The sequence below is a fragment of the Morone saxatilis genome, unplaced genomic scaffold (genome assembly GCF_004916995.1).
Source record: "Morone saxatilis isolate NCDOM2014 unplaced genomic scaffold, NCSU_SB_2.0 Contig12, whole genome shotgun sequence".
In the NCBI taxonomy this organism is placed as follows: Eukaryota; Metazoa; Chordata; class Actinopteri; family Moronidae; genus Morone; species Morone saxatilis.
Window position 1 is genome coordinate 21,113,332 of NW_023339674.1, and position 24,981 is coordinate 21,138,312.

General features: G+C 40.5%; 1 protein-coding gene across 1 annotated transcript in view; it reads right to left on the bottom strand.

Annotated features, from left to right (window-relative positions):
• Positions 1-13,805: 13,805 nt before the first annotated feature.
• The window catches only part of pdgfra (platelet-derived growth factor receptor, alpha polypeptide), an 18,149-nt gene continuing 6,973 nt past the window's right edge, over positions 13,806-24,981 (bottom strand). The window contains exons 9-29 of the mRNA XM_035653107.1: positions 24,638-24,934; positions 24,269-24,535; positions 23,995-24,125; positions 23,672-23,840; positions 23,351-23,540; positions 23,073-23,188; positions 22,805-22,931; positions 22,491-22,687; positions 21,776-21,870; positions 21,302-21,434; positions 20,894-20,998; positions 19,970-20,080; positions 19,407-19,563; positions 18,557-18,717; positions 18,133-18,248; positions 17,461-17,583; positions 17,254-17,365; positions 17,068-17,167; positions 16,747-16,852; positions 15,763-15,998; positions 13,806-15,676 (exon numbers count right to left, since the gene is read on the bottom strand). Of these exons, the coding sequence (XP_035509000.1) occupies positions 15,529-15,676; positions 15,763-15,998; positions 16,747-16,852; positions 17,068-17,167; positions 17,254-17,365; positions 17,461-17,583; positions 18,133-18,248; positions 18,557-18,717; positions 19,407-19,563; positions 19,970-20,080; positions 20,894-20,998; positions 21,302-21,434; positions 21,776-21,870; positions 22,491-22,687; positions 22,805-22,931; positions 23,073-23,188; positions 23,351-23,540; positions 23,672-23,840; positions 23,995-24,125; positions 24,269-24,535; positions 24,638-24,934 (3,197 nt within the window). The 3' untranslated portion in view covers positions 13,806-15,528. The remainder of the gene's footprint in view (positions 15,677-15,762; positions 15,999-16,746; positions 16,853-17,067; positions 17,168-17,253; positions 17,366-17,460; positions 17,584-18,132; positions 18,249-18,556; positions 18,718-19,406; positions 19,564-19,969; positions 20,081-20,893; positions 20,999-21,301; positions 21,435-21,775; positions 21,871-22,490; positions 22,688-22,804; positions 22,932-23,072; positions 23,189-23,350; positions 23,541-23,671; positions 23,841-23,994; positions 24,126-24,268; positions 24,536-24,637; positions 24,935-24,981) is intronic.

Here is a 24,981-nt window from a genome sequence, read left to right on the forward strand (position 1 = left end):
GTAATCACGTGACTGCAAAGTATGTATAAGTTATGTAATATATGTATTAACTTTATTAGACAGTGAGCGCATGCTGCCCCAGGTGAGTTTCGCTTGGTTTGTTTTTGGCATAATTTAAAAAAATAAAAGAGAGTAACAAATCTGTACAGGTATCAGTTCTTCATTTTTTTGGTGGAATTTACAGTTCAAAAATACACACACCAAAGCAAGTGCCAACAGTCACTATGTTCTCTGTGAGGTACCACTTCACACTAATATATGTGGGCTACCTATCCTCACAGTGAAGAAGATAAAAATAAAGTTTGTATTACATTTTTCTGATTTTATAATGTTATAAACTTCAGTTGTTTTTTGCAATATACCAGAGCATTGCGTGTGACAGGCAGATTTTTATGATAAACATAAAAGGAAACAAAATTTAAATAGTGAAATGTTTTTTTGTATGTGTCAAATGTCACAATCTTGAAAATGCATTTTGGATCTAAAGACTGACTGTGTTAAATTAAAAGAGCCAGTCAGTCAGGTTAAAGCACACTCTCTGCTGGAAACCTCTCTATATAAAATAACAGCTGGTAACAACTGTGTTTTCCAACAGGTCCAATATTTTGTGATTTTAAAACCACAGAAAAATGACTGTGTGTGATTATAAATTACTCTAAATACTTCGCTCAATACAGACATTCTCCCAGCTTTCTTATGTACCCCCAAGTTAATGATGGGAAGCGTGATGCGAAGCAAGAAAAAACTTCCAATTGCATTGGTCTACAAGTCTGCTTAGAACTTGGAAGTTGTGGTTTACAACAGCTTGCAGTACAATCAAATATCCCCCTTTTCAACTGTGGAAATCTTGATGATCCTACTTGGGAGCGATGATAGGCATGTGACCTTCATCTATGGCACCAGCACACCTAGGATAATTACAGTCTGCAAATCCTTCAGGCATACAATTTTTGAGAAGGGTAGTCTAGTTTTTCGTCCAAGGGCTGGTTATTAAAGTTGTGGCACATACTCAAACGTGTTGTGCAACATGCAAAAGTGCTGGTCTTCATCAAAGTTATTGAGGACACTTGACCAAAAAACCTGGCTGTGTGGCCTCTCTTCCTTTCACATTCCTCTTTCCAAACCCCTGTGTTGCTGAACAAATACTCTAAAAGCTGCAGCTCTTTGCCTTCCATAGCGCCTCATATACTTATCTTCTTCTTCTATCTTTCTCTTCTTCAGTTCTCCATATTTTTTTGTATCAAATGTATGTTTCTGGTTCAAACAGATCATGAAAAATATTAATGCATTACAAGAGCACCAAGCAAAAATGCCTGCCATGTTTTTGGAAATAATCAGACGACTTCTAGCTCCACAGTGGTGCAGTCCAATGGATGCCATCACACCTCGCTATGTACATTTTTATTACAGTATGATTAAAACACAAATGTAGCCTACTTGTCTGTATGCCTGCTATAGCTAAAAATCATGTTAAATACTCATTTTCTCATTCTGATATGGTGTGGAAATTTGAAAAATTGGGCCATAATGCTGGCAAAAGAAAATTTGTGCGGCTTGCATAGACTCCTTTAGGGGAAAGTAAAGGGGGGCATATCTATTGTGCACAGTTTAAGGCAGGGTTAGGGTTATGTTTAGAGTTTCTTTTTTCCCAAAAGGTCACTATAGAGTGGCACATGGGCCAAAAACAGAGCATCTGGGCTGGCCAGAAGGTCATTTTGGGGGCACTTGGACTGCAGAGGTGCCTGTAGTTTGACTTTATGGCCAAAATAAAGCATGGCAGTGTTGTGTTAGGGCACAGGCACATCCTGGTTAACAAAGGGACACTTTGGCATTCAGAGCAAAAGCACTGACACACACAGAGAGATGAAAACCAAAGCGATGGGAGTTAAATAAATTTGGTGCACACAATGTTGATGAAAAAACAAAGAAACTGGCATTTAGACTGGGAGGAGGATGGTGGGAGTGTGCTTGAGAGTACAAACAAATGACAATATTGGCTATAATAAACACTATGAATTACTTTTCTTCTCGACTTGATAGAGTCTTGGCTGCAACTGAAAGAAGGTCAAGAAGATCTGCCAGAAATCACTCTAAGAAATGTGTTTAGAATCATCTGAGAATCTCAATGAGCCGAACTTTGATTATAATAATCATAAAACCAAAGAAACCCTGGAACAACCAAGAGACTATAAGGCCAATTCTTTTATTTGGGCCCAACTGTGTTACTTTCCTGTATCTTAAAATAACAGCTTCATTATCATTTTAAGGCTACAGTGACTTGTAGTAGGGTGAATGGTGTCTCATTCCTACTCAGTGCACTATACGCCTGTTTTTTGCACAATGTAACTTTGCTCTCCGGTTTGGAACAAGTGTGTTACACTTTACACACCAGAAAACTTTTTCTGGATTTCCCTCTGATGTCCTCCGGCTGCGCCTCAACTCTCAGTGATTTATACAGTTTCCTGATGGACAGAAAGCATTATTAGTTGCTAAAGTAAGTTAGCCCTGGGGGAGTGTTGGTATATTTCCACTGCTGTCAAAGGAGCTTTGGACCACCAAGAGGGTTTCAGGCCTGGGATGGGGGTGAGTCAAATGCACGTGCACAGCTGCCCCTATTTATAGCACTGGTATCTTGCACTGGGGGCACCAAATTGCAATCTTACATAGTGTTGCTTTAAAGCAAGCCTCGTATAGGCTATAACATAGTGTAAGCTGAACATGCTTAGCCTAACATTAGTTAACATTAGCTGCGATAAGCTAACGGTTAACCCAGATGAAGTAAGACTAAAGCGTCATAACCCATAAGCATTATTTATTTATATCTTACTTCTGCTTTTCATTTGTGAGTGGAAGACTGTGTTACTATTTTTTTTCCAAAGATACATATGTAGTCATATTATTATATAGTCTGTTTGTCTTGTAATAATAAGACAATAAGATGAGATAATATGTATGTAATATGTAGATGTTATTTATAATATATATGGGCTGTTATCAAGTGTAGGTAACAGAGATCAAAATGAAATAATTCCAAGACTTTAATGGTTTAATAATGTTGATGGTAATGGATAGCTGACACTGACAGTAAGGACACTTCAGATATGGCCATAGACATGAAAACTACCATGTCAGAGGGTGGGATGGCCTTATCTTTTTAATATTCTGGAATATAACATGTTTAAACTGGAAGAGATGAAGGTTTTTTTCTATAAGTAGCTGTTGACTGGAATATTATAAGAAACCAAGAAGGAAAGAAGAAAAAATTCTGCGAACATATTTTAATATACTTGCTATGTTTTAAAAATAATAAACATATTGCTGAAACTAACAACAGAGACTCCAGTGTTATAGCTAATGGAAAATCTGTCCTATCCTAAACTTTTTTTATCTTCTGATAAAAGGGTACTTTTATCCGAAGAGTTGAAGTGCATAGCCTTTTTTAAATTATTTTATGCCACAAACTATCAGTACCAGATACTCTCTGTGTTCTGTTGTTATGGACATGAAAGACTCATGGCAGAGTTATTGCAAACATTTTAGAGGTCGTTGGCAAGTAGACGTAGAAGTTGGCAAGTAGATTACAAACAGAATAACATGGGGCATCTTTTTCATATCATACTGTATTCCTTGTCAGAAGATTTGTTTTTGTAATGTGAACGCTGAGTGCTTTAAAACGGGTATTCATGGAGACAACAAAGGACAGTAAAATATTTGACCTCACTATTCTTACACAGGGTACATATACCAAACACAATAATCATTTTCTTTTTGCCAGGGAGCCCCTCATTGGATTCCTCATGGTTCCCAGGACCACAGAGTCAGAAAAAAAAGGCACGAATGAAAAATGAGCACTTATTTGGTGGCACTCTATGGTGTGAATTGTCAACTTTGCACTTCCTTCAATTTTATACATATCACATGAACTTTTTGCAGCCTCTTATAAATATAATGCTTTGTTTGTTATGAGCCATAAACCTATCAACATGATACTAACAGACTGCAATGAACCTCTGAGAGTCACAAGAGAGGAAGTAGCAGGTCTGACACAGCTATACTTTAATATTGTCTATACTCCACTTGCGCTGCAGGGAGGCCTGGCTGTCAGCTGTGCACCATGTAGACATTAAAAATCCAGTTTCCCAGAGAAGGTAGGCTGTTTGTTGCTTGAGTTCGGACACATTTATGGTGTAAATATGACTGGAAATTGCAGCTTTGAGAGGAGAGACGTTTTTATGTAACTGCTCCAGTGAGGCTGGTTTGATATTTTACTCAGGAAAGTTTGCTTGGATATGAATCACAATTAGACAACTCTGTTAGTCCTTCCATGGCCTTTTGTTTTTGTTTTCAATTTCTTTGCCAACACACAGGTGAAAGAACAAAACCTGTGAGTGTGCTCCTGCAGCATTCCCTACAGGCCTTGTCTCCTTATACCAATATTGACATAGCCAATGAATGCACAGTTTAAGCACCTAAGTTTGAACTCTAGTAACCTCTGTTGATGCGCTACATCTAATAATGAAAATGAATGTTAAGAGTAAGAAATAATTTTTTTAACATATGATATGTGTTGGATCCTGTGGGTTCAATACTGATCAAATTACCCTCACAAACACGAGAAGCATTCGTCCTATTCGGCCTACAGTCAACAGACATTATTTTGTACAATATATCCATCATTCGCAGTTAGTAAATGCTTTATTAAAGGCAGTAGTGTCCATGACATTTTCCCATCTGTAACAGCTTATACGTAGTCAGAGCTGTAGAATTAAGGCTTTGTGATCTCATAGAGCTAAATCAATCTTAATAAATTTAAAGCATGTGTTGAACAGGGTCCCTCAAACTGCTATGTGTCTTAGTGTGACAGGGTAACATGAAACTAACAACTTTTTCCAGTTGAATTTTTTCAACCAGCAGAAGAATTCTTGCTGGAATACATCAAGTGATGGCTTTTTGGTAAAAAAACAAAACAGGACATGAGGAAAACGGGGTGTGTTTGGGAGGGGAATTAATTGCTTTGCAGATCACTAAGGGATTAGGAGCTGCTCAGCTACTTCACTACTTGAAAACTGCAAGTTCACAGATCCAACATACCGCCAAACTGGAGGACTAGAAAACAAATATATTATACACTTACACACACTAATTACTACAGTAATTTACAACCCACCCACATGTGCATGCATCATACTTATTCTCACTCATTTCTTCTTAATACAAGAACCTGGTGTCCAGATTTTGATATGGTTTAAGGTTCACACTTATTTCCTCCAAGATCACAAAGGCTTAAGAAGTGCGGAAAAAGAATTTCGCTCCCCACACCAAGAAATCTGATCGACAGTAATTATCCACAGCGCTTTACCAGTCAGGCTGTGACTAACAATTGCTTGATTTTTGAGTTATCCGTTTTTTTCCTTATAAACATTAAATAAGTTGTTTTGCAGATACTGTATTTGCATTAGATGTTTTCTTTTACTTATCGAAAGTAGCCATCTGTTATATCCTCCTTGCTGTTTTCTGAGAGCTTTGTTGAATATAAATAAAATACTGCTTGCACAGTTGCAATTTAGTTTGAGACACATTGATCATTTAGATTATAACAGCGTAATTATTTGGTATTTATAGTGTAACAATACAATTCTTACTAGGTTAAGGTCACAGAGTGAGAGGGGAACAACTCTGGGTTTAAAAGAGATTTAGACATAAATTACACTTACAAGTATTTTTAATCACTGGGTGCTTAGTACAGTAATATCATACCCCTGTATTTTCTGTACTTTTTTTCCCATGTACCAACCTTGTAGGTATTCATGTATGTACCCAGCATATTTACTTTGTAATTGTATAATTGACATTGTAAGTTGTTATTGTGTTAGCAACATCTGAAAATGTACTTTTGATTAGTCAAAATAAACCCTTGACTCTAACTACCTAACAGCAGAAAGCTGTAATGTAATCTAATTAGCCTACAGTATATGGATTTGAATATTTACTCTGTAGTCATTATGTAAATTGTAAATTTGACTATAGTCAAAATAGAACTGTTTGCACACTCCAACATTGTACACTTTTCTGTTCTTTCATCTTTATGAACATCTTTAATCATATTTCAACCAGTCAGAATTGTAATGTGATCAGTCAAAATGAAATGATGAGTAGCGTGTCTGAAATAATCTTATAAAAGGTTATCTATTAGCTTCCTGACAAGCCTCAACTGCTGGTAAATGAAAATCATAACACAGAGGTCTGAACAATTTCATGGACTTTTCCACTGTAGCTGAACCATTAAGATCGCTTTGGGCGACTCCCGTTCTTTTGCTGCTACTCTGTAGTTCTTCTCATATGGGCTATCACTGCTCATATGGACAATAAGACAATTGTCATATGCAAAAACATTCAGAGCAAAGCAACTAAAAGTTCAACAGCTGTGACAGAGGAACCAACAACCTACTAATCACTCATATTAAAGGTTCGGCTCCACACTTGTAGTCTGTATTTTGATCACTGAAGCATGTGATAATGTATTTTGTTCAGACCAAAGATTTTTAACTATGGTTGCCCCGAGTGCTCAACTTAGAAAATGTGCCAATAGAAAAGCAAATGCAGAAAACAACAGAAAGAACCCACAAACACTGAAAAAACAAACAAATACAGTTTCTGTAATTGCAGTGTTTCTGTAAAGTATTATTGTTTTCTTTATTTGCATCCTTGATGTGAAAACGTGAAATTGGTGAAGATTTTACTTAATTTGTTGTTGTTTGCGTTGAGCCCACAGGGTCAGTGTACTTAACCTTTAAAGCAAATTAACACCAAACTCTCAGTTTGAAAAAAACACACACGAGAGCAGTATCTTGAGGGGACTGTGTGAGACACACTGTTTGTCTGTAGTAAAGATGTAAATATTTTGTTTAACTCAGGCATCAAGTTCAGTTTTTTCACTTGCTCTTTGAATTCTGAGAAAAATTTCACAGATTTCACAATAAAATGTATGTGGGAATCAAATAACACATTAAAATTAGTGCCACTCTTTACTCAATAATACTGGGAAATACAAGATTCTGCACTCTTTTCTGGTTAAAAAAATGTTGCAGATAAATACAGGCTCGGTGTGAGTGTGGCCTGGGCTGGGTTAGTACAACTGCAGCTGCATTGGCTTTACCAAACTACTGAGGGAGTAAAACCATCTCCACTAAGATCAGTTCAAAAACGCTTACAGCACACAAGGCAAGTATGTGCAATTAGTGAGGCTGAGAATTTTAATATGTTTGCTTCACACCACTTGGAGGGCATATCATTCTTTGAAATGGTTTGGGAGACAGATGCACTATAGTGACTTTAGAGAGTTTTTTTTTTCAAATTTAAGTCTGGCATATGAAAAGAGTATATCTTCCCCACTCAAGCCTGAGGCTCTTACAGAGTACCAACACAGCCCACTGTCACTGGTCACATGAATGGAATGGTGTCATCCCCAGGCCAAGGCCACAAGTCAAAAAGCACATGACTACTACATTGGTTTTGTTTTCTCACATGCATGCCCACAGACGAGCAGACACACCAGGGCAAACACACACACTTGCAGACGATACTATACGATACAAAAAACGTTTTATCCCAAAAGAGAAAAAAAAAAGGAACAAAAAGGCCCTCACAAGTAAAAAACAAGCCACACGCACAATTGCTTTGAGTAAACATTGTTCTATTCATATCAAACCCCTGGGAAGCAACAAGAGGCACAGACCAAAAGCTATAAAGTAAATAAATGGGAAGGGGTGAAAAAAAAAAATATAATAATTTCATTAAAAAAAAAACAATCATCACTCTGTCCAAAATTTCCAAGATGCCAGTGTGTGTTTTGAGAGGACAGGGAGGGGTGAGGGGGTGATGCAGATGCCATGAGTCTGGTTGCTTTGTAGAAGTTTGGAAGAAGCAGTCAGTGACAGTCTGTTTGTTTCAGTGCATTTGGCCTCGGGCAGACACAGCAAACAGTTGTCCAAAGAGCATACTGGAGATTATTTCTCTCTATAAAGCTTCAGTCAGAGTAAATTGTGACACACCTTTGGTAACAACCTTTTTACTTTAGTGTGGTCATTCAGAATTGAGGAAATACTGTAATGTGAACCAAACTGGGTACATTAATGTTTAAATATACTATGTGGCTGGAGTGGTGTAGGCAACAGTGGAATTGAATAGCCCAGTATCTGGTATCCTCAACAATCACCACTATAGCCCAAGACCAAGAGGTGCTTGTCAAACCTTTTCATCTTTTCACATTAGTTTCCCTTTTGTGGATAATTACCATTATATTGAAAACTACAGTCATTTACACAGTGGCTAATAGGCTGACCCATATAATATTTGGTTAAATTGATTTGTATGGTTCCTAAGCTGTTTATAGTACAATTTAGAACATTAATAGGTTTGTGAATCTGAAAAATGCTTTTAAAAAATCTGTAATATTTGATATGATTTGATATTTTGAGTCACTAGTTCAGAGGTGAACCTCAATAGCAGTGGATATGAGTCTTGTGTCTCCTTAGCTCAGCTAGCTATGGATTTCAAATCCAAAAAAAAAGAAGGAAAATAGATAACTTAATAGTCCGTATACAGATTTGGTTGCTTTTCCCACCAGCGCTGCCAGGGCTGGTATGCTTGATCTGGGGTGAGAAATTTGCATTATAATGCTCAAATATGTTTTGCGGCTCCAGACAGATTTTTAAAATTGATTTTTTGGCTAAAAGCAGCTCTTATGATACTCAATATCGCTGACCCCTGCATTAGGTATTCAACTTAAAGCAAAGAAATAAGATAATCATGACTGATTTGTGTGAAATTACTGAAATGGAAACAAACATGTTTTCCACAAATGCTAAGTAATAGTATGACGTCACTGGTTGCTGACCCCTGGATAGACATGGGACTATCAAAGACAGAGAAAGTGCCTTTTGTGTAAGTGTATTGTATATCATTTTGACATATACAACATAACCTCTGAAGTATCAAGAAAAATGAAAGACAAAATAAAAGTCTGTATGAGAAATTCAGTTTTTAGATGGTTCAGAGTCAAGAAAGGACTTTTGAATAAAGAACCATATGAGATATTGTCCACGTACATGGGTACAACGCCATCAATCCGTTTGCCTTGCAATATCAAGGAGCAAGATGTGACCCAACAAAAGTTGGCCTGGCAACATAAAAGAATAAATATAAAAGGAAGTCTTAAAAATGCTATTTGGAGTCCCGTACTGCCCCAGCCTCGAGGGGTCTCATATGATTCCTGAAAGCAAACTCTTTCACGGTCATGAGTTAGCATGTTTTCCTGGCTTGTAGCAAGTTGCCAAAAACAAGGCCTATGTGATTACAGCTATAAATTAGAGGTCGAGATCAATGGATCCTTGCTCTTCCCACAGCATTTATGTGCTGTATATGTGTGTGTGTCTTTTTACTGTAGGAGCTTAGCCGAAAAGGACTGTTTATGTAATATGACTGCTGTTTATTTTCCGATCCATTGCGATAAATCAATGGCAGTATCTCTTACAAAGATGGTGTTTTAATCTGGATATGATGCCCCCTTTGTTATACAGAAAGCCTGGGAAGCACACGCAGACCCCTCGGCTTGAAACGGGACACCAACCTTTGAGGACACACAGCGGCCAAGAGACAAATCTATTTTACGGCAGATCCCTCCAAACCCTGGACTACTCCTGGACCTGCTGTCCCAGAGGAGCCTAGGATGGAGACCGCACGGATGGCAACAAGGCGTCGAGTTTCACGAAGGAGACTGATGTTACATATCAAACAAACCAAAGAGATTGCTAATCTAATTGTCTCACACTCACTCGTGCAGCCAAATATATCAAAATCAGATTCGCTTTCACTCTTGCAAAGTAAAACATGATACAATCAAATTTTCCTCTATCTCTCTCATGACTTATGATCTGGCAAGGTCTCACTGAGTCTTTCCATATTGTTAAAAGAGATCTTTATTTGTCATTCTAAATCAAATATAGTGTCAGTTTGGTTTCCAAATCATTTAGTGGATGCACCACACCATGTTATTGGCTTGTGCCTTGTTTACAACATACATCCAGCCCGCCATTAGCAGCTCAAAGAAATGAATTGTTCATGTGGAGAGGCAGGGTCAACCAGAATCCAATCATATGATTTGTTACATATTTCTGTGTGCTACCTTGCGCAACAGTTGTTTTTTGTACTCCAGGTTGGTTTGAGTGTACCCCCTTGGACACATTCTGACAGAAGCCAAAACACCGCGGGGCAATAACTGTCCTGAGAGGCTCGGTGAATTAGCATGCGAAATGAAGAAAACAGCGTGAAGTGTATCAGCAGCACACCAAATCACTTTATAAATAAACAAGTGTTGACACAGTCAATAATGTGTGTCTTTGTCTCGCCCTCCTCTCCCCTCAGCAAGATCGTTATCTTTTCACATTAGCACATTTGTTAGGTTAGGTTGTTAGGTTGATTTGCTTTGCTTTTACTGGAAGTATTTGTGTGTGTGTGTGAGAATTTGCACTTTGGTCCAGACTGAAATATACCAACAACCATCAGAAGGATTTCTGTGAAATTCTGTATAGATATTAATGGTCCCCAGAGGATGAATCCTAATGGGTTTGGCGATCGTCTGACTTTTTATTTAGTGGGGTGACATTTGTGGGTGAAATGTCTCAACAGCTAGCTTGCCGTGAAATTTTGTACACACATTCAAGCCCCCCCAGGATGAATTATGTTGACATTGCCTCAAACACCATCACCCGCATTATATACACATATGCACCAATGCCTCCTCTTGTTGTGTTTTGAACAAACTGATAAAGACTAAGACATTTACTGTATATTTTATTTTACCTAGTTTTGAAAGTAATATTGTTTCAATTAGTTTTAGTTTTTTTTCTAAAGTCTTGTCATGTTTTTTCACACCTAGTTGTAGTTTTTAGTGTAGCTTCAGAGTAGCCGTCACTATCGGCTATAAGCACTATAAGGCAATAAAAGCCCCAAAAAGTATCTCTATTTTCATGTTTTGTAACAGAGCCTGAGAAAGTTACAGTTTATTTTCTTTGAACTGAAGCTGGCCTTTTATATTTGTGAATGTAAAGAAGCATTCTCCTCAGATACAGCACATTAATGTGAAATTCATTTCCATAAATGGAGCAGGCAAACTTACAGTTATTTTATTGCTGTAGGCATTTGCATGCATGTCTCACGGCAAAGTTCAGTGACGGGGACATTTGTTATCATTATGAGGGGCTCTTTCCTCCATCCACGCACACCACCAGGGACTTCATTTTAGTCAGGAACAAAGCCACCCGTGGAGCTGTTCTGGGCACAGTCATTTATTTTCAAAAAAAAATATTACAAGAAAATATTATTCTGACACATTTAGATGTGCACTTTTGGTGAAAAATAATTTGTTCCATTCTCAAGGCCCTGCTGACACACCGTACTTAACGTCTGATTTTGACAGACTCTCTCAATCATTTCACTGAGCCCCAGATGTAAGCATTCTTTTCATTTTTTTGGCCCAGGTGCCACAGCTTATAATAAATATATTTTATAACTGTTTCCCTAGCAATTTATTTTTGCTGCAAAAAAAAAAAAATACCCTGCATGAAACTGTTGCTTCTCTGCACTCTGATGTGTTTGCCAGTAGCCACAAGCACATCTCAACTGACCATCACTACTTGTCCATCCAGTCTTACAATCTGCCCTGGGGTGGAGCCGATATTGACCCTGCTTTTTACTATTGCAGGTCGGCTTTAAGGGTTCAACACACAATAGCTTTTAAAATCTGAGTCTAATGTGTTTTTAACGTATGTAATGTACTGTTTTATATTGTTTTGCTGATTGATGTTCTTGTATGTACAGTGTCTTTGAGTATTTAGAAAAGCGCTTTTAAATAAAATGTATTATTATTATTATAACACTTTGAGCAAACAGAAGAAAAAAAGGACAACCAGTGAAACAAGACTGAATTACTAAAACAAATAAGGCAATAGTGGCTGTTGTTGACATTGTATAACTGTGCTCTGGGTAAAGTTATAAAATAAGACTATAGGAGTGATAAAATGCATTCTCAAACAAATAGTTGTCCTCTTAACGTGATATAATTTATGGATTTATGATTCCAGTTCAAGTCGCAGTTAAACAGCATGTCAACAAACATAATTTACTATATTACAGCCCTGGAAACGTTGGCCTCATGATGGTTTCAAATGAATCACATGTGAATGCATCTGTGGCCTGCTGGAACTTAAAGCTGTACCTTCTTCATCCTAAAGTGCCCTTCAGGACACACACTGTCAGAGGCGGTTAAGTACAGGGTGAAGGTCCACCCACCCCTGCAGGGTCCAATCAGTTGCACCTCCACATCCTGCTTACCTTCCTCTCCTCCCGCTTGATCGCCCACCCTGAAGGCACTGAGCATTATGTAGACGCTACCTCTCTCTAGTGGTAGAACGTGGTAATGACCACTCACTCACACTGTTGGTGCCAGCAAATACCATGGAGCTTTGCTTGGGATTTTCAGCTTGTTAACCATAATGTTAAACTTAAACCACAAACCGCCACCAAGGCAGTGACACTGAGAAAGCAGGGCAGCATATTTATGGCCTGATGATTGTTTGCTGTCTGTTGGTAGCCTTGTACTTAGTGCCCTCTAATGGTTGTCTTTCAGATTACATCTGTATCAGTGGGAAAGCTCACTCTACATACTGGATGTAATCAAATAATATTGATATTTAATACGTATAATTTCTGAATTTCAGTTTAATGTATTAGTGTTGGTTGTTTATGCACATATGCCTAATATGTTAGTCATGTGCATTGATGGAAAGTAACAAAGTACATTTACTCAAGTACTGAATTATGATTTCGAGATACGTTACTTTTAACTTAATATTTTTCTATTTTATGCTACTTTATACTTCTCTTCAGTGCATTTCAGAAGGAATAAATGTACTTTTTACTCTATTACACTACATCTAACAGCTGTACTTTTTGTCATATCTCAAGGGTGCTGTATTCTATCATTACAAATTTTCATGACTTTGTCAGTCAATTAGTGTCTAATGACTTTATATCATTAAATTAAAACATACAGATTAAGTGTTCGAGGTCCTAATTTGAAGTATCACACACTATCAGCGGGGTAGAGGCACTGTGTCATTTTGGAACAGAAAGACAGATTTGCTCATGTGCTTTGTCTATTTTAGTTTTACACAATTTGCAAATTAACTGTGTTTTTTTTACAGATGACACCTACAACTTAACCGATGTAGTTATCTTGTGATCCCTCTGATTTATCTTGTTTGCTTTGGAGGGGCTAGACCCCTAGACCAGGAACTACTGGACATTTTACTACACAAGTAGGACTTTTGCTACTCTACAGTACATTTTTCTGATAATGTTTCTATTTTAGTTAAGTAAGATTTGAATGCAGGAGTTTAATGTTTATATTGCACCAGTGATTGTGTGTATATGTAAGGCCCTAACATATGGAAGGCATTTTCCAGTCTTGTATTATGTATATTTATGTTATTTACAAATATGTTATGTTGCCAGATATCTAAAAAGAATACCATTCATCTAAGTTCTATATTGTTATTATTCTTGTTCTTATTCTTCCAAGAATACTGAATATTTGATTGCATTTATATCCTTGTGGACAAAAAATACACTTCTTTATTTGTCTTTTTCTTCATGCCACAGGGACATACACCTCATAAATCTTTTTATATTACTTATGTCATTTCTATGTGGTTGTGTAATACTTCAAAATCAGAAACGGGTCTTTATTTTACTTTATAAATCATTTATTGAAATATAAATCATCTGAATGTACATGATGTAACATAATGAAACATAGTATTAAATCATCATATTGGGTGTGATTACCTATAATTACAGATACTGTACCGTCAAGAACACATCACTCACCTGCGGCACAAACATTCACATCCACACTGCTTTACATCTAAAGCCAAAGCAAGACTTTTCTTTCTTTTTTTTTCTTTTTTTAGCTTAGCCTGGCTAACTCTTCTGCAACATCCAAACCAAAATGGAAAGAAAAGGGAAAGTGCAACAGCTGATTGCAGATTATATCACAGTTAACAGAGAGAGGCAGAGGCAGTGGCACAGCTGGATTACACAGAACTGATGTATAACATCAGGTCAACATGAATCTCTAGTCCATCTAGTGTCTTGGTATAAATAGAACCTGCTAATAGACTTCAGGACAATAGATAAAGTATGAGACTGGAGGACACAACCTGCTAGTAAAGCACTGTTATTGGATATATTCTTTCATTCTACTGCCACGTTTACTGACGTGTTATGTTTCTCCATTTATGTAGTAGTTAAATGTATTACTATTCATCTCATACATAATATGAAATAATATGAACATTTCTCACTTTCGGATCTGCAAACATTTCACTATGATGGCAAATATTTTCATGTTATTCCTATTGAGGGAAATAAGTTATATTTCCTTTGTTGTGATGCATTCATCAAAAGTATTGGCCTCACTGGGGCAAATGAGGGTGCAGAAGCTTAATATGTGCTTACATAAAATACTGTTATCCCAATAACTCTCTCTTATAAAAAAAACTCTGGCACTATTTACAATACAATCACACTTCGTTTTTCAGAGCCCACATGACATGAAGACTTTATCGGGGTCGACATCTGAGAACATTATGTTGTATTTGGGCAAAAGGTGAGACACTGCAAAGATGCATGCAACTCAAAAAAAGCTCTATTCTCATAACCATTCAAACAGCTACTCAGTATTCACAAATAATACAATTACATAATGATGAAGTAAAAAAATAAATTTGAATTACTGCACGTATTTAGCCATTGAACATTATATGGTCATATACAAAAAAAGCACATAGTCCAGATTTTGTGCTTTTAAATCTGAGTATTGCTACTGATTGTGCCAGCATCAGGTGCTTCTCTTGCAGCAGGTGAGTGTGAAGTGAGTTTACCTGCCAGTGCTGTTGCTAGTATTGGACTCATTTAGTCTAGTGCATCTGTAGTGGTTAAATATGTATCATATGAATGATATCCTGTGGTGTTCATTTAGAGTTGCTGATCAACATGTTGAGTTTGTCCCTTCTTGCTTATATTGCTGTTAAAACAATGCCCGATAGAATAAAGCTCTGCAAATTTAAACAATCTTTTTATCTGTTTTATCTCAATAGGTCCGACACGCAGGCTCTGTGGTTTTTTGAGTCCTTGACGTCACGTTTTCATCCATGCTCACTCACTCCTCCAGCCCAACAGGGGGCAGTGTCCAGGGAGTAGGAAAGGGCGTACCATACTGTCACCATGGACTCATCCAGACAGTGAAGTGGTTTTGTTCTGTCCTCTGAAGGGGCAGTCAGGGAGGAGGAATGGAGGGGCTAGAGGGTAGAAAGCAGAGTCTTTGGTTGATTTACAAGTCTTTCTCTAGTTTCCCGTGTCCTTACACCCCTTTTCTTTGCTGATTCTGCTCCACAGGCTGGGTAGTTGTCACAGAAAGCTGTCCTCCACCAGGTCACTACAGTCCAGACACATCTCGTCCAGCAGCGTGATGTCCTCCAGAGTCTCACCCTCGCGCTTAGCATAAGTGGAGCTGCTGGAGCCTGTCTCAATGGCGCTCTCCTCGGATGTCTGAGAGCTGCAGAGGACATGAATAAGACAGGTTAGCGCTACCTCCCTATAAACAGTATAGAATAGAAGAGGTAAACGTTTGGTTCCATTTACCCGTGTCTGTTCCTCTTTCCATATTCATCGTCAGATATAGGGTCCAGGTCGGGGAGGGGAATGATGTAGCCACTGTCAGAGCTCAGCCGCTGCTCGTCGAAGCCACTTTCCCTGTCCTTCAGCTTGCCCTGGTTCTTGTAGGTGATACCGATGTAGGCGTCGTCGTTTTCCATGCACACCCGAGTCACAGCGGGGTGGTCACTCTTCAGGAACTCATGGTTCACCTTCTCATAATGCTGCACAAGATAGACATTACACACAGGATACATTAGAATTAAATGCTGTTAGAAGTCATGATGATACAATTCAGCGCACAGTGTGGGCACAGAATTCCTAAAGCTCTACAAAGCCATGGGAGAACTGTGGTATGAGTGTGATCACTAGTTGTGGTGCCAGCTGGATGGTGTGATCTAAACTGGAAATCACACAAGCCTGAGGTGCTAAAACAAGAACTGGTTCCTCCTTCTGCCTTCAGCCATTAAAACTATGTGAAAGAGGCAGAGGTAAAGCTGTTTTGATGTGCCATGTGTGGTGTGGTGTTTAATGGGGTAATTAAGGTTGGGAGGTGGAGGCGAGAACTGGGGCTGCATCATTACCCAGACTGAGGCCAGCCACTCTGACATCCAGCTGCTGCGTTTGCACACTAATCACTTGTAGGTTTCTGTTTTACAGAAACACAGAGAGGCCGCAGAAACACTCCTAATGCACTCTCAGAGGAAGTGGAAGGGGTTTTAAATAAACAGTTTGTTATTTCAAGAGTGTATTAAAAATACTGTCAACCTGTACTTTGCTTGGCAAAAAAGTACAGGTTGAGGCATGAGAGAGGACAATTTGATGATGATAAAACAAAGCCACAAAATGCAAAGAGAAGAACAGAATGTGCAGGTCTAATCACCGGGTCAAGAATGAGAGGTGGTAAATTAAAAAGCAGGTGTTAAGACTCTGAAGAGGTCTGGGGATGTGAGAGGTCACAAGGAGACTCACCCTCTTGTAGCTGGAGGGCAGCAAAGAAGCTACAGTGTCACTCAGACCCAGGAAAGAAGGCCTCTTCTCCGGCTCGCTGTTCCAGCACTTCATCATCATCTCATAGCTGACAAAAAGCAAAAACAGGCGTTGTTACCACAGAGAACTGTACGACCTGTCCTCCACCTTGCAGTCTTGCAAGCCAAGACTCATGTCAGCCGCTCTGTATCACAGTTCAAAAACAAACTCTTCTGAGCATTCTTCATGTGACGGCATGTTAGGGAAGGTTTATGTCATGCACAGCAATAGTACAGTCGTCATGTTTGCCAAATGATCACATACACGTCATGAGGTGCGTGCTCTGGTTTGGTCATCCTGTATCCACTTTTGATCTTGTTGTAGAAGCTTGAATCCACGACCATCCCTGGGTACGGGGTGCCACCTTCAGATCGAAACAGATTCTCATGAGTTCATCAACCAACTCCAGTCTCAAGTCTTTGCTCTAATAGGTGTTTGCAAGGGGCTCACCTAAGGAGAATATCTCCCAGAGCAGGATGCCGTAGGACCAAACGTCACTAAGAGTGGTGTACAGGTTGTCAAAAATACTCTCTGGCGCCATCCACTTCACGGGCAGAAAGGTCTGTGTGATGACAGAGAGGAAATGTTCTATCACATGTGCCCAACTATTATAGGGAAGAAGAATAAAGCAACAGTCATGCATGAACGGAGACTTACACTCCCTTTGGAGACGTAGTTGTTGTCATGCATGATGTCTCGGGCCAGTCCAAAGTCACAGATCTTTACAATCTTGCCCTGAGAGAGGAGCACATTCCTGGCAGCGAGGTCCCGATGCACACACTGCAAAAAGAGAGAGCAAAGGTGATTAGCAGCTCATTGTGTCATACGTGATTGTTTTCAGCTCCCAGTTCCATCCACTTTCACCAATTCCGCTCCTGCATCTATTCCTGTATGTATTTCATTTCAGCCAAGTTTACTTTTAATGCCATTTTGTATTGCTTTATAAAGCATGGTCTTTGTGTAAACATGCCAGTTGGAGGGATGGCTGTGACCACTGGATATTTAGGGATAATAACTATGAAGCTGAATGAATAGCCTCTGGCTGCAGCGTGTCCCAGCCTGGTAATTCTAGCCCTGGCTGTGCTGCTACTATATTCAGCCCCTGGCCTGTCTCCTGAGTGGGCTCAGCAGCCTTCAAGGGACTGCTTATCACACAACTGCTGATTTCCACAGTCCCCTTTGCCGGCACAGCTGTCATCATATAGGACACCAGTGGGAAGCAGCGGAATGTGAGGGATGCAGGACCTATGTGGTATGCAAACCTCAGCAGTACAAATGTCCATGGAAGAAAATATTTTCATTCATTGTCCCTCTGTGGACTAAACTTACATTTTTGGAAGCCAGGAACTCCATGCCTTTGGCCACCTGGTAGGTAAAACTGAGCAGATCGGTGGTGGTGAGGCCCTCGTTCATGTCGTCTGACAGCAGATTGTCCATCTCGCCTTCTGGTTTAGAAAACACACACAGAAAACACCATGAGGCGGTCCGCGGGTATACATTCATGATGTATTGTAAATATAGTACTGGCTGCTCAAACCTGGCTTTTACTAATGGCAGGGAGAAACCGGGCATTATTATGTGTGTGCTACAATTATCCTCTCCATATAATTACAGGGCTGTACCAGTCCTAAATTCTGACAAGGGTGGACCTCAACCAACACTGACTCAAACACAGCACTGAAGCCAAGCAAGTGCACTCGAATAACTCAGAGGAGAGAGTGAAAAGGAGGACAGAGAGACTGTATGTTCTTACCGCTTGATCCTTTCTGAGAGGGTGGGTGGTCATAGTTAGACCCCTGGATGTCTGAGTACTTAGAGGCATTGTTCATCTCCAGCATGGGCACATACTGAGTGTTGTCAGCCTGCTTCATATCCATGTAGTCTCCTTTGCTCTCAAAGGACAGGATCACATAACTGTGCACAAAGACAAGAGAGACACAAAGAGGGTATGCTGTTAGTGATGAGGCGAGGACATGCTGTGGGAATATTGAGTCATATATAGGGCTATGGTGATAATACATTGTTGTCATGATGTTATACATCTTATTCAGTCCCCTATTGTGTGTCCTTAAATTGTCTCACTCCCTCTGGCTGGGGTTAGAGGAAGATGTGGTTGAGCCTAACATGGTAGCCAGGATTAAATCATGTTATGGTCAATTCGAGGTGTGGTCACTGTGAGTCATCCATCAACACAGATGAGCCTCGGAGGGAGAGAGAGGGCTGCTGTTTCACCACGAACGTCTGGGCGGATCAGAATTAACAGGTACCTCCAGGACAATGAAATTAGGTTGAAAGCTGAGACCACTTCAGACTGCGATTTGATTAGGTGAAGACGCCAGACAATCTCCTCAACCATGGAGAAAATGGCGATAGAGTTACCGATTAGGGGTAGGGGAGAATGTGAGTGAGACAATTGTGCAAATTGTTGTGACAATGGCTGCAATATTTGGGAGTGGCAAAGGGAAAGTGAACTGATGTGTGTCCTTGTTCTTTCTTTAACATCTGCCAAACACAATAAGTGTCTGAATTACGAGCATAATTCAGGATAAAAGGGTTTAAAATGTAAATGCATGTATGCAAGCTTAGAAACATATATGCGGTACCTCCTGCTGCTCTCGTCTGCAGGGTTGATTCCAAAGATGTCCAGTTCTTTTTTATTATTTTTCTCGGGGTTCAGGCTGAGGAAGTTCTCCCTGTTCTTGTGCAGGTAGTTGACTAGATCCCCGTAGAAGCAGTACTCAGTGATAATGTAGATAGGGCCTGGGAACAACACAGCAGATAAAGTCGTGCATCGGCGTCAGTCTGCAGGCTAATCTTATCAGAGGCTCGTAAAGGCTAAAAGCACAGTCAAGAGAGCAAGCCTCCACTTTCCCATAAAAAGCCTGTTAAAATCCCACACCCACCAAGAGCTGAGACAGGCCTGTCAATCTTTTTTGGCTGTTAGAGCTGTAAATGTGCACAAAGGCTAAATCTGAATGAGTGTGTGTATGAGCTTGCACATTTTTGGAAGCATGAACGTGGGCGTTATTGTGTGTGTCTTTGTAAAGTGGTGACTAAATTGCAAGGGAGAGGCAACAATGGTTACAATAAGCTGTTATTATACAGTATGTGTTTGCCTATTATTGCTTTTGTCTTTATATCTCCAATTTGTGTGTGCAGTATTCACCTGACTTGGTGCATGCCCCCAGGAGATTAACAATGTTGAGATGTGGTCCAAGATGAGTCATGATCTTCAGTTCAGACATCAGGGCCTGTTTCTCACTGGAGCGTGCTGTGGCTGAAAAGGGTACAGCAACCGTGACTATCACACATAATCTGTCAAACAAACAAACCAACCAACCAACTACACATTCAACCGAGAGCCAGATCTGAAGTCTGTTATCAGTTGTTTTGTCTTGGCCTAAAACAGTGTCTTCTTGAGTATCTTTCTTTCCATTGCTTTTTTCATTTGCTCTACAGTTGGCCACACAAGTACAAAGTTCAGCACTAGTTGAATAAAATCAGCTGTCATGTAAGGTGTTGCTAAACTTATTTTTTCAGTTTTTTCAGTAACATTTTAGTGTTAAATGGTTTATCAGGTCTAACATCTTGTACTTCTAATTGGATTTATTATTGCAGTGTTTTCTATGTTTATGGTGGGAGTTTTCAAAGCCCCCAAAAACCAACTGTCTAGCACCCGTCTAGCAATAAGTATGCCAAATTAGCTATTAGCAATTCCTGTTGGTAATGTACTCACTGATGTACAGACAACTGTTACTTTGATGCTGAAATAAAAAAAAATGTGATCATTCTCAGGCAATTTCTGCAGTTATAAGGAGCATCTTTTGTCTATGATTTCTAAGCAGATTTATGGATGTTTGTTAGCAATGGATATCTGAGATAATGGTATTGGGAAGTGCAAGTTCTTGCTTTTAGAACAGCACATACACCTGTCCCTTTCACCTCACATACTGTCTTTGCCTTACGTCTCCCCTTCAATCTAACCAGTCCCTAGATAGTCCCTAACTAGCAAGTTTCACTGGCATAAAGAACATGTAACATGGATTTAATGTCTTGTAATTGTAATCCAGTTGTAATCTGTTAAACTCACGTTTCAGCATCTTCACTGCCACCTTCATGACAGGTTGGGAACGGCTGAGTCCATAGGCAGTACCCTCCACCACCTTTCCAAAGGCTCCAGAGCCCAGGATACGACCTGAGAAAAGCACAACATAGGAACAATCAACAAAGAAAAACAAAAGAACCTGCACAAACATATCCACACACAGTGGACAACTCTGTCTTCTCATCTGTGACTCGTTCAGTGGCTGAACGTCCCCTTGATCACTGAGTGAACCCCAGCCAGCAAACCCCTACTGCCCAAGCCAGATTAGCTTCTAACAGCCTCACTTCAAAGACAGAGTGAGACATCCTGACTGGAACATCTCTGCAGGGAGGCTGCAGAGCCACTGGCACAAGACTACAGCTTTAGCACATTGAAAAATTACAGTCAGCTCACCAAGCACAAGCCTGTCACGAGGGAATTCCCATCTGGAGTCGTAGGGAAGCTGCATGGGATCCACATAGATGTACTCATGGCCGTCTGGGCTCACAGACTCTATGACCCTCCAGCGGATCTCATAACGTGGTTTCTGAAAGACAAAAGTAAGGTAATTCATTATTTTTGTCAAGTCAAACCTGGGGATTGTTGGACTTGCTACTGGATCTCATAATTGGCTTTTGGGACAGTTTTAGGGAGCAGCCTTTAACCAGTCAGAGCAGCAAACCAAGCACTGTTTAGTTGTCATAAACCACTAATATCATTTATTTTAAGACTCCAGTCTTAATATGAAAACATGGAAAATTGACATTTTGGCTTGCTTTTGCTAATTTACTTCAAAAACATTTTTTTCCTAATACATAAACAAATGATAAAGTAGAAGTATAGACGAGAGAATGAATATGTGAGGATGCAGAATGATGGCAGCAATACCTGTTTCCAGATAACAACCAAGACAATGAGTGAGATGATGACAATGACCAGGAGCACCAGCACAGCAGCAGCTACAGTCAGCTCTGGGTGAGGGCCTGTTCAGGAGGAGAGCCAGTGGTCACACATGTTAGATGGAGAGCACATTGATCACACGTGTCAACATGTGTCTGTTGTAATGACAAATGAAATGCTTGCAGTGGAACACGTTCTATATGCTGCATAAGAAATGTCATCTGTCAGGCCTAAGAGACAATTACATTTGCAGGGTGCCCAGATAACAGGAACAAAAGGTATGCTGGGAAGATAACACAGAACTCGGGGGTGGGTCCAGGCTCTGGATTAAGGGGAGTGGGCTTAGAGTTAGCGGGTGAGGTTAGGGGTATATGGTTTATCTGAAATGAGCAAATGGTGTTACGATCTCTTGCTTCCCTGACTTAGCTGTCAGAATAAGAGCCCCTTCCTCATGCCCCCTATCAGCTGTCTCACCACAAACTCATCATCTGGCAGCTGCTGCAACACTGACAGCACTATCACAGCCCTGGACACACTCACTAACACTCTGAGTGTCAGGAATGGAAGGGACTTCAGAGGAAACAAGGTGGAAACAACAACATCAAATGTCTATTTAAAAGCTGGGTAAAGAGGAAGGTTAGAGGAAACAGCAAAGGATAAAATGTTTGTGTGTGTGTGTTTGTGTGTGTGTGTGTGTTCTTACCAGTGGACACCAGTTTGACCTCCCTGCTGACGGCGGCCATTTCGTTCCTGGCCAGGCAGCGCACTGCCAGTGTATTTTCCAGGTGACCAAACATGACCTGGGTCTCCAGGTTATTGTCCTCGTCAAAGTGTGAGTCCATTGTGATCTCGGTGGAGTTGGCAGGGAGGGGCACCCAGGAAGATGAGTCATTGGCACAACTTAATGGGAACAAAGGAAGACAGATATATAATAAATGTGTAGTGACTGCATGTATGTAGATTGAGTCTGGAAGCATTCCTGTTGGCTGTATATGTATGTTGTACTAAGAAACTTACTGTTTGATGTTCTTGCAGATGAACCACTCCACCACAGGAGTGGGCTGCCCTCTGGTAATGCACACCACAGACTGGCCTGTGGCCGAGCCGTGGTGGATGTCCATCAGGTCCACAATGACGGCAGGCACTGTAATAGGCCAGGCAGAGCGGTGTAAGCATAGCAAAGTGTGTGTAAATATGTGATAAAAAGATAGACGGTAACTGAGGCTAAAAGGTTTCGAGAGCAGTATTCAAGGAAATAAAGGTAATGAAGGACTTGGACTCTGACCTTTGACCTCCAGGATCAATCCGACATCACGAATTTGGTCTCCATTCTCTACTCGTACGGTGTAGTTCCCACTGTCCTCCTCCTTGGCCCGGATCAGGGTAAGAACACTCACGTAGCTGCACAGAGCAACAAAACAAGAAACTGCAATAACCGCACAGTCATAGAAGTTCACAAACACACTAAACCCTAATGACAGGCCCGGCTAATGTGTGTGAATGTTAACTTTGAGCTTGTCATTAACTCTGCTGTCATTAGTTGACCTTGTACGGGAGCCTCACCTGGTCTCACTGAGCTGCTGGAGGCTGGTGGAGATCTCCGCAGTCACATCGCTGAGTGGGATGCCGTCTTTGAGCCAAGTGACACGAACACTGGGGAAGGAGTTGATTTCGGCCCTGAACTCCCGGACCTCATCCAGCTCGGCCCATTCATATTCTCTGAACTCCGGCTGGACGGTCAAAAACTCGCTTGCTGTTAGAAAAGAAGAGAGGACAACAGACATTCAGCAATCATTAATCACCTCAGGAAAGAGATGCTTGTGCAGATTATGAAATAATGCCACATGCAATTTACTGCAAGTAAACTAAATACAGCTTTCATACCAAAAACACGAACAAGTAGTTCCTTTGTCTGGCTCTCATTACTAATAATATCAGTGATGGAGCAAGAGTAGATTCCGCTGTCTTTGGATGAGGCCTGCGGGATCGTCAGGGTGTAAAGGATCTCCTGATCCCTCTTGTTCTCATGCACTGTTTTCATACCACGATTAGCCTGTCAAACAAAAAGAAACAGGTACTGTCAGGTCCTTCAACCCACCTCTGAATAGGACTTAATGAACCACAGTAACTTTTGGGGGACTGACATTAAAACACAAAATCTGTTTGCATTATTTTTTTGTGCTGCATTGGATGAATTGTGCCCTCACCAGTTTGCCAGGGTATTTCCAGTGGTCTTCCAGAATTTCAGATCCCCGAGCCAGACAGGTGACTATGATAGTGTCTCCCACCAGCAGAGCTGTCCGCTTGGCTGTTAGCTCAACATGCAGCCCAGTGCCACCTGAGATACAATAAGTGACAAGGTCAGAATGCCTGTGGGGTGGCACAGATCCACCAAAGAAAACGTGGAGCTGACAGATCAGCTTTTTTAAGTCACGCTACACACGTCTACTGACACAGATTTACATCTTCACAAACACACACCTGTCCAGCCATGGACAATGTATTCCCCACTGTAGTGTTCCTCTCCATTTATGAGGGCTATACAGACGTAGGTTCCAGCTGTGAATACTCCTAAAGCGCCCCTCTTGCTGTCATAAACACTAGGCACAGGCTCATGGGTGTCAACGTTCACCAGGGTCACGTTAGCACTGGGGTCAGACACTCGACACTGGATCTCCATCTCATCATGGTCAGACAGGACATGGTTGCCAAAAGGCACCGGCGATGGAACGAAGGGAACATCTGGATCTGAGTTGGAGTAAAATTAATTATATCAGACCCGATAATAAGAATAGATAAAAAGTCAAACAACAAATAAACACAAGCTCAAAGCTGCTGTGTAGCCCATACCTGGCACATAGATGTAGATGCTGCTGTCCTCTGTATCCTCAGTGGTGTTTCTACTGTAGAAGCATGTGTAGTAACCGGTGTGCTCTCCAGTGGCACTGTCCACAGTGATGGTGGTGACAAACAGGCCGCTGTTGTCCTCCTGTGTTTTCTCAGGCACATACAGTGGTGTCTCCCAGGCTAGTTGTGCCTCTCCCTGACAGGTCAAAGTGAAAGCAGTGTGGAGGGGAACCACCATCTCCTCTACATGTGGCAGCAGCACAGGGGCTGAGGATGGTGGGAACATCACTGCGGTGGGGGCTGAAAAAAAGACACGTACAGCACTGAGTCATAGATCACAAATCTAT